The 9,709-nt window shown below is 47.9% G+C and overlaps 1 protein-coding gene across 2 annotated transcripts; it reads left to right on the top strand.

Moving 5' to 3' along the window:
* Nucleotides 1–174: 174 nt before the first annotated feature.
* Nucleotides 175–9,012, top strand: LOC144735192 (uncharacterized). 2 transcript variants are annotated; one of them, XM_078617652.1, is made up of 6 exons: nt 175–724; nt 2,576–3,525; nt 4,613–4,807; nt 5,583–5,729; nt 6,825–7,034; nt 7,557–9,012. In XM_078617652.1, exons 2-6 carry the CDS (start codon nt 2,641–2,643, stop codon nt 7,878–7,880), a joined length of 1,761 nt encoding a protein of 586 aa, XP_078473778.1. In that variant the 5' UTR covers nt 175–724; nt 2,576–2,640; the 3' UTR covers nt 7,881–9,012. The 2 variants fall into 2 exon arrangements, with proteins under 2 accessions (XP_078473778.1, XP_078473779.1); XM_078617653.1 differs by lacking the exon at nt 4,613–4,807.
* The last annotated feature ends 697 nt before the right edge of the window (nt 9,013–9,709 follow it).

The following is a 9,709-nucleotide window of genomic DNA, read 5'->3' as shown; positions in this document are numbered from 1 at the left end:
AAAGATGTTTTTGTCAATGCCCCGGGGTGGAAGGATGGGGGGGGGGGGGGTATGACGTCAGAACGCTTGTGGCATGTGTATGACGTCATCATGCGGGGGGGGGGGCGCCGTATGACGTCAATACGCACACAAACGCGGCGACGTCACGAGCCGCGCATGCGCACTTGGCCGAGAAGCGAGCGAGTCAAGCCAGGAGTCCGGGCATGACTCCAGCCGGCAAACTTTGTTTGTTTTTTCTCAAGTTAGACACGAAAACTTCATTGTCACGTCGACAAGGAGCCGAGCTGCGTTTTGTTTGGGTCCTTTAGAGACGTCACTAGTTGCGCCCTCAAAGAAGAAGCTTAAAATAACTTAAAATAGTCAGCGCAGTGTGGTACAAATGTCTTGCGACCCCCGTTTAATGCTCTAAAACTTTACATATTTTCAGTGGGGTTCCTTTAAAAGATAAATGAATACGAAAATAAACCAATGTTAGCGGTTCATTAACGGTATTTATATTGTATCCCTAATACATGAATACATTGTCTTACAATAGTTATTTTTATATGGTTAATTAGTAATGTTCACAGCCCATTAAACAGTAATTTGGTTAATTTAATTAAAACTGCTACAAGATGACAACTCTCTGAATGCTAAATACGCAACGCAATATTCATTGACTTCTAACATATTTCTTTGCCGAGTACAGTACTGCAGACATCACGAGCGGTGGCGCATGAGGCTGGTGAGCGACATCGAAATCTCACGATAAGATAGTCTCAGTTTAACACGTAGTAAGTAGGAGGCTTTCGCGGCCAATATCATCCATAATAGAGGTTTTGTTTGGGGTTAGATCGCGTAAATCTAAAAATGTGTCATTAAAACCCGACACAGCCAACTAGTGAGGGTTGTCACGTAAACAGAACGTGGCCAATTCGTCACTAGTACAACACTAGTGTGTAGTGTATAGTGTAGTATACTAGTACAGCACTAGTGTTTAGTGTAGTGTATAGTAGTGTATAGTGTAGTATACTAGTACAGCACTAGTGTAGTGTATAGTAGTGTATAGTGTAGTATAATAGTACAGCACTAGTGTAGTGTATAGTGTAGTATACTAGTACAGCACTAGTGTGTGGTGTATAGTAGTGTATAGTGTAGTATACTAGTACAGCACTAGTGGGTAGTGTATAGTAGTGTATAGTATAGTATACTAGTACAGCACTAGTGGGTAGTGTATAGTAGTGTATAGTGTAGTATACTAGTACAGCACTAGTGTATAGTGTAGTGTATAGTAGTGTATAGTGTAGTATACTAGTACAGCACTAGAGTGTAGTGTATAGTGTAGTATACTAGTACAGCACTAGTGTATAGTGTAGTGTATAGTGTAGTATACTAGTACAGCACTAACCGGTGTGTTGGAGAGCCAAGCCACAACATTTACATTGGAAGATATTCTCATTTCACGACAGCGATTTTGCACAAGTGTGCCAAAAAAAACAAAGATCGTGATCCAGTCATTTGGACGGTGCTAGGACTATGAGAGCAGTAGGCAGACAAGATAGACTCAAACTAAACTTGTTATTCTACCAGGTAAGGCCCCAACTGAGACCTGTGTAGTGCTTTTCATCAGAAGCGAGCTGGCAATCACTAACGATAGTAGCTCAACGGAGTGGCTTTTCATTACGTGGACATTTCTAGCAGCCTAATACACTTTGACGCATGTTTCTAAATGTGGCGGGGAAAATCGGAGGACGCGGAGACAAATCCACGCGATCACGGGGAGAGACACGCAAACTCCACATATACAGCAGCAGGCGCCAGGGTAGGGATCGAAGCCACGACCAGCTGCATTGCAGGCGAGGTCGTTAACATCTCTTAGCCATCATGGCGCCCCTAAAGATAAGCAAGGATGGATAACATTTCCTTCTTGAGGGCCAAATAGGCTTAGCACAGCCCTGGCACGGTTCGGTTCGAGTGGAAAAGAGGAATGAGGTACCAGAGTCCCGTTCCTATTTTTATTGATCCACCTTTTAGAGATCCCAGAGTTTTGATCTTCCACGAAGCTCACGGTCCACCCTAAACCGCATCCACTGCACAATCAGTGGCAGCAGATGCGGATACCCTGTTGATGCACAAATGGAAATTAAAAACTCCCCAGTGTGCGCCTGTAGTCATCCAGAACAAGACCGATAACGACGCAATTCCTGATCCACAGATACGAAGGAGATATTTACAGCGATACACTCCGCTGCTTCTGGCACCGTTGCCTCGGCTGACCACCTGATTGTGACATTGCAGTTGTTGCTCTGCATGTCAGACTGGCAAGGTGCAAGAAAAGAAGTTCAACATCGGAAGAGAAATGGGAAGTCGGGTTTCACAGTGCGTAGGGCGGGGATATCTTTCGCGGAATTTAACCGAGTAGGGTCCAGTGAAGGCTCGTTGTGATCACAGTAATCTATGGATCTATGGCATTGGTTGCCAAATCGTGGCTCCTGGGCAGTATAAGTGTTGCTTGATTGAGGCTCAGCAAAAAGTTTTCTACTTTTCATTACTCATTGCCCTGCATTTGCATGAACTCACAGTGCTGTATTTTCAGACTCTCAACTCAATCGTCCACCAAGGTTGATCTCGCGGTGCAGCTACGCAGGACCACGAGTGCCAATGAGGCCTCGGTCTACCAAGACCCACCACTCCACCAATCCTCAAGTCTGTTGGCCATCGCCGACACGCCGAGACTCTTCGACGCCCTCGGATGGCCGCCACCACTCAGGTTTCACCCACAGCGGAAAGTCCAGCGCGGGGATTGCGTCCGAGAGGGGAGGGTTACCTCCGCCGCCGGCAGGCAGTGTGGTGCGCACCTCTCTCGCTTCCAGCGCGCACCAGGCGCTCGACTCGTTCCTGCGCCGTTCGCGTCGCGTCAGCAGACACGAGCGTGCGGCGTCTTCGACGAGCGTGAATGTGCAAGAGCGAGCGTGCGCAGAGACGTTCGGCAGATCGGCATGCCAGGATGTCGACGAGAATCTCTACGAGGAGGTGCAGCTCGCACCGTTGATCAGCCGCAGCAGCTCCTTCGCGGTGAGGGATGCGTCGCCGTCCATTGCCCGGTCGCAGTCGCTGGAGAGACTGCGCGAGACGATGGACTCCTTCGACAACGTCGGCAAGATGAAGAGGTACTTTGAGCGGCGGAGCGAGAGCGTCGCCAATGCAGAACGCCAGCAACACCAGGGTGATGACCGTGACCTACATCGTGATCGCCACCGCCGCCACCACTACGGATGTCATCACCATCAATTGGATGATGATTGCAGTGGCGGAGATCCCTCCGCTTCTGCGGACTCGTCCAGCCTATCATCGTTCAGCGACGTTTATGGAAAAGGCTCAACGCGTAGCGAGCAGCGCCGCCGCCGCAGCAGGGGCGTCGCAGGGGCCGACTCGCCCCTGGAGGAGAGGTCGTTGAAGTCACCGTACTTCCTGGGGGGTGAGGACAACTCTCCTGCACGATGGGACCCTGAACTAGAGGGCAGGTTCACCTGGAACGCGAGAGAGGTAGTCAACGCAGTGGAAACGTCACCGCTCTTGCTTCCATGAGTTTTATCTCTGTGCATTACAATGCACTCAACACACATATACAGTCATCTCGTGATTATCCTGGGTATTGGGTTGGGAGGGTTGTCCCAGATGAAACAATAGTTTTTGTTTAAGTAATTGGTTTAATTGCCAACATATCTGCGGTCACGTCAGCACTGAGTCACTGACCCTCGATGTGTGAGGAGCAGATAAGTATGGGTTAATCTGCAACCTGGATAATCTGCCTACGGACGTATAATCCATAATCAACTATATCCACAATTATCCTCTTAATAATGACAGTGATCAGTCAGGAGTAAAAGAAAGCTCTTCGTTACTGAACGTGCAATGCATTCACTTATTTTTTATGCTTTCATTCACCTCCCTCCTTGATTCTCCACTCCCCCGCTCTATGCACGACTCTGTTCAACCACAGCCCATCCGTTCATGAAAACATTTAATTTCATTCACTCGTCTGCAAGCGCTTGATTCCTCAAATTAAGATACCTAGATACCTGTCGGAGCAAAGTACGTGCACATTTTGCCGAGATATATTGCAAGTAGGTTGGGTGCTTATTGATAAAGACAATAACATAGATGGTGCAAAATGTGTGTGTGTGCAAATGTTAAAGTTCTTTGACAGTTGAAATGGACCCCAAGCGTGATCCTTAATCCAATGCTTTGTGGACAGTTACACGATTTGGGACGCACATTGCAGACACTTTGAGGGTGTGTGTGATCACAAGAGCTCATCACGAATTGTCTATTTGCTCGTGCATAGTGTATCAACAAATTGGGACTTTGTCCACTTTTCTTGATAAACGGAGGAAAGCCCATAAAGTATTCGCTGTGGTGTCGGGCGTTTTCAGATTAACTCTGGGGTGGCGATGGTGCAATGTATTTTCTTGTATCTGTTAAACCACTGATGCATTACATACGTAAGCCATATTTTCTAAAACTATCGATAAGTACCTTTAATATGCCACCCTTAATGTGTCTTTAGGATGATTTAAACATTTTACTATGAGGTCGACTAATTTACATGCTTGGTTAATTACATTTACAGACATCCCCAGATGAATTCATGCAGTTCAGGCCCCATGGTCCTGTCTCTTTTGGGCCGAAAGGGTCGAAGGGCAATCGCTGTTCAACCTTGCAAGACAGCTCACCAGATCGCTGCTCCCCCAGGAGAGGCAGAAGTTCGAGCAGACGAGATGAGCGTCACGGCTGCTCAAGCAAGAAATTTGACATCAGATCTGAGGTTATCACTCTTACGATGATTGTTTCCGAGGAAAAGCCTCGATGAGTCTCAAGACTCGTTTTCAGGAGAGTCCACTCCAGTATTTATTTTAGTCGGGGGCGATGATTGCTATGTATAATCCCATTTGAAATTTTTTACAGGTAATCTTTCAAATTTACACCATGACGCTGGCACACAATCACCTGCCCTTACAAATGGCATCACGGCATCATTAACTTCCACTGTGCAGCAGACAGCGCGTGTTTTCTATGGTTAGCGCACTCGCAATAGTAACAACCAATAGTAGCCGCTGGATTAGAACTGTGAACCTCTGCAACGAGCGCTGACAATCCTAGCACCCGGCCATGTTACCGCCCAAGGTGCGAGATGCAAGCAGGGGACACAGCAGCAGTGGCGGTGGGGGAATTGCAGCCAAGTCAAGACAGCCGTAGATAACGCATTATTGTCAATAACACATGTAAGCAGACTTCCCTTCTGTGTCTGCACGTGCAAGATGTGTCTGTACGTCAGCCTATCAGCTTTCCAGACCAACATTATCCGGCAGCATTTATTTAAGCAGGCAAACTCTAGAACTGGTATCAACTTCTCTGGGTCTCCTCATCAGAGTCAAGCTTGTTAAACAAATGCTGCTGCTTAATATTGGTCTGGAATGCCAGTAGGCCAATGACTACAAACGTTGCATTTGTATGTGGAGGCACGGAACAAGAGTTATGTTTATACTGTACAGTACATGGAATAGCTCCTGTTTGTCTGGTGTGCTTGGTCACATTTTCAGACCTCGCTGGAGGAACCGATGCGACTGAACCGTACAACCAGCATGGGAAGGAAGGGATGTCTCCGTGCAACCCTGCAGCGTAGCGAGTCGGAGGACAACATCGTTTCAGCTCAGAGCTTAAACCACAAACTGGGCAGTTTATCCGAGGTAAGCATCACAGTCAACTCTTGATTATCCGTAAAAAAGAGGCGGGTCGGGGTGGATGGTCTGGATAAAACTAAAACGCGGATAATGCAAATCGTATGGAAAATAGGCTTGAAAACGCATTTATTGTTTACTTGAGGGATGCTGCCATAGTGGGGTAATGGTCAGCACACTGGACTTGCAATCCAGAGGTCATTGGTTTGACCTCCCGGCATGGCGGTTGAAACAATAGGGATATATATATATTTTTAGAAATCTAGAACAATAGGGAAAGTTTCTCATATACCCCCGACTCTGGCCATCGAGCAGTATAAATGTGTACACCACAGTCGATCGGCGGACTGCGTGTGGTGGGGCAAAGTGTGGTATTCCCACCTCTTCCAAGACATTTGGCCAGCGTGGAAGAGGAGGCCAAAAGTACCCTCCAGAGGGGCTCTCTAGGACTCCCTCTAGGGGAGACCCTTCCGCTAGCAGAGCAAGCAATTGCAGGGCTGCACCTTTATTTTTTAATAATATGATTGAACCAGTTTGCACGTAGTCAATCCGCGGATAATCGAGAGTCAACTGTACTGTGATTGCGGGAACCAAGGGCAGCAGCAGTAGCAGTGAGGCGCTGGTCTGTGTTTTAAGTTCTTACAGAGGACTGAGAAGCAGCAACCCTTGATGCAACCCAATTGTGGGGGTACACAACATGGTAAAAGTTAAACCGCTAACCAAATTCTCAATGCTAAACATAATTAGTAATGCTACGATCTGCCCCCGTCTTCTATCGTGCTTTCTGCTCTAGCTATCACTCTCTGTGTGTATGAGGAGACCCTGGACACTATTTGGTTATGGGATACTGATGAATTTTGACTAAAAGTATTATATCAATATTGTTTGACGTGACAATAAGAATTTAGACGGCGGGGGATGGGGGAGGGGTATATATGCTGAACTTCTTTTGCACCATACATAGCCAACCGTGGTAATCTGAAGTGTGGCGTGAGTGGTAGAGCCATGAGTGTGGAGGGGGGGGGGCTCTCAGCCCTCTCCAGCCCTCCCCCCAACGGGGCTGGCGGGCTGAGTCCTAATCGCTTTCTTGATTCTGTTTGACAGGTGTTCCTACAGGAACGCAGCAAGTTCAGGCCTCTTAGCGCTACGTCCAGGATGAAAGCGTATCTCTCCTCAACCTCGCAAGACAGCGAATCAGACCATAACGCTCGACTGGCTCGCCGCTCTCCCCGAATGGGACAAGGTTTCACGAGGCACACCGAGACCCACGGGCATGGAGCGAAACGCTCAAGGAAGCTCAAGAGTGGATCTGAAGTACGGGGTGGAGGCTGTTGAGTAGCGGGTTTTTGCAGTGGTGGTGAGACACTGCTGGTTCCCATTGTCGTCAAGTGCTTAACGTTCTTCCGTATAATTAATGTTAGGTCGGGTATATACGAATGTATAAAATGACAGTTTACACCATGCACGATTAGTAGCTAGTCATCATGTCAGTAGAGTTGTCACCTGGGAGGCATGAAAAGGCAGGACATGTATGTAATGTTGAACCTCTTTCGCACCGTACATAGCCAACCGTGATAATCAGAGGTGTGACATTTCATGGTAATAGGAATATCTCACAATACTGGGATCTAAATGTAAATGTATTGTCTTGAGTGGTGTATTATTAAGCAACTGACTAAAACCAGGAACTTAATCGATTCATGTTACCAGAACAGCCACTTCAAAAAGAGGATGATCATGGGAACACTAGGAGAGGTGGCAACCCTTCAAGGCAGATATGTGATGCTTGGATCTGTGATATCGCAGCACAGACAAATCTGTATTTACTGTTCTCAGGCTAGGGCTTCCTCACTGGAGAGACTCACCTCTCGGCTGAAATTACGGGACAAGGTGAACCGACTTGCCACCACGGCATTCGACGGAAAAATCCAAACGGAGGAGGCTGACGTTTCCTGGCAGCGTCCGTGGGAGCGGTACAAGCAGCAGCACCAGCAGGGCCAACAGGACCATCAGCGGCGCCAGCAGGAAGAGCGCCTCTCGCGGCATCTTTCCCGTGACACACCATGGATGCCCCGTGATCAGCACCTGGCTTCCAGGCATATAGGCCATGGTCAGGCGAAAGACCTCGTCTTGGGCCAGAGACACAGGGATCATTACTAGGGCCAGTGATACATTCAAACGAGTCTAGGCGAAGGTTCAAAGCTGAGTTGTGACGATTGTGAGGTGGTTAGACCGACCGTTGTGTCGTAGAGTTCTCAGTTCATCTCAGTAGCGGGAAAAGTGTAAACGTGTTATTGGTGATTCAATTTGGTGATGAAGTTTGTTTGTATCATCAAAATTGATTGATTTCATCAGATATCTGAAGCTTTGCACAGTGGAACCTGGATATTGGTTTGAAGGGTGACTTCCATATGTACAACAGGTCACTAAAGGCTGCTGTGGGGCTATGTGGTGGGCAGAAGAGAGAAATACTTAAAAATATATTGTAATACTGTATGTCTATGTGCCCATATCTATCCTTCCCACCTTCACCAACCCGTACTGACCAGCGTGAAGTATGCTTAAATAACCCCCATGACCTGCACGGCATGGGGTGGCCCTCAGGCAACACGTGATTAATGCAGGTCTAGTGAAAACCATCAGGTGCGTGTCACCGATGACTGCCCAATACAACACGCGCATTCCGGTGGGAGAAGTGGTCTCCACTCAAATGCCACAGGGAAGATTTTTTTTCTTAACATAAAACCTAGAATGGTGCGTAAGTGGAAAACAATGCCACGTTAGTGATTGGTTTCCAACAAATGTCGGCCGGTGTGTTGTATCATCACTTCGTATTGACACTACACCTCCCATGCTGTTCTGTAGACCACGTGGTGCCCTGTGGCAGGGGACACCCAGTGGCAGCTGTCCCTGTGAGGTGAAAGCAGCACTGGTCAGCGAGTGTGCATTCTGCCTACCAGTGTGGGGCAATGTCGCGTGGCTTCCCAATAAACTACAACAATTTTGGAGTGTATTATGAAGTCAGTCAAAATTGGTCCTTGCCGCCGGCACACATCGCCTACTCCTTGTTGAATAACGTCCATAGGACGTTGCACTGAAGCACACATCAACGTCGTGATCGGTCAATACACCGCCAGTATTAACTAGGGATGGACCCCTGGCCGCGAACAGCAAACCTCTGCATCAAGCGGGGAAATGCGGCCCCTGCTGGGCAATGGCAAGAAAGATACTATTTTTTAACTACACTACTAAAATTCCGTACTTCAATAAAACCACGGCTTACAATGTTAAATCCACCTGCCTGGAGTAACGAGTTACGCGTTAACATTGTTCAAGCCATTCATCCCGCGTGTAAATGTCAAGTTAAATCCCGTTTTAATTGTACGTGCCAACACGGCCCTTTTGTCAATCCACTTTTGTGCGGGTGGTTTACTTGGACACGCTGCCTCACTCACCACGCTGACCAGTGCGGGTAGAAGGCAAGGGAGCAAATAGACGGGGGGGGGGGCATAGTAGAGTACAATGGGATCTGTTCAAGGCCGTAATTATAATATATTAGACATTGTAAAGAATAAAATAAAAAGTCCATCCTATGTGTTAGTCAAATTTTTTATATTTTAGGCAGGAAATAAGTTTTCAAATTTAGATTATTTTTTTCTGGGGGGGGGGACCCCCTGGAAGATTTCGTCCCCCCCAATGTTGACTCCATGGCTACGGCCTTGGGTCTGTTGGCCTACCCTCTACTGCAGTACTAGAGAGTGATTATCGTGTCCTGTCTGGCATACTGCTGCCGATGCCGTGGTGTCGTCGGCGCGCTGGACTTGCAACGCCGGTTCGATTCGATCTCCAGGGGCGCGGCAGTCGACGTGACTGCTGCACGTGACCTACACACGCACGCGGCTCCGGTCTCTGTCCACCCAGCAGTGTCAAGGGGCCGTCCATAAATGACGTCACGACCCTTAGGGGGGGGGGTTAGATATTTGTGACTG

This window comes from Lampetra planeri, chromosome 54, assembly GCF_965212315.1.
Source record: "Lampetra planeri chromosome 54, kcLamPlan1.2.h2, whole genome shotgun sequence".
NCBI classification, from domain to species: domain Eukaryota; kingdom Metazoa; phylum Chordata; class Hyperoartia; order Petromyzontiformes; family Petromyzontidae; genus Lampetra; species Lampetra planeri.
The sequence above is the reverse complement of the archived record's forward strand: the minus strand, read 5'-3'. Positions and strand labels throughout refer to the sequence as shown.

Coding starts and splice junctions, on each gene's coding strand:
- LOC144735192 (XM_078617652.1), top strand. CDS start 2,641: ATGAGGCCTCGGTCTACCAAGACCCACCACTCCACCAATCCTCAAGTC. Junction 4,808..5,582: donor AATTTGACATCAGATCTGAG/GTTATCACTCTT, acceptor TCACATTTTCAG/ACCTCGCTGGAGGAACCGAT. Junction 5,730..6,824: donor AACTGGGCAGTTTATCCGAG/GTAAGCATCACA, acceptor TCTGTTTGACAG/GTGTTCCTACAGGAACGCAG.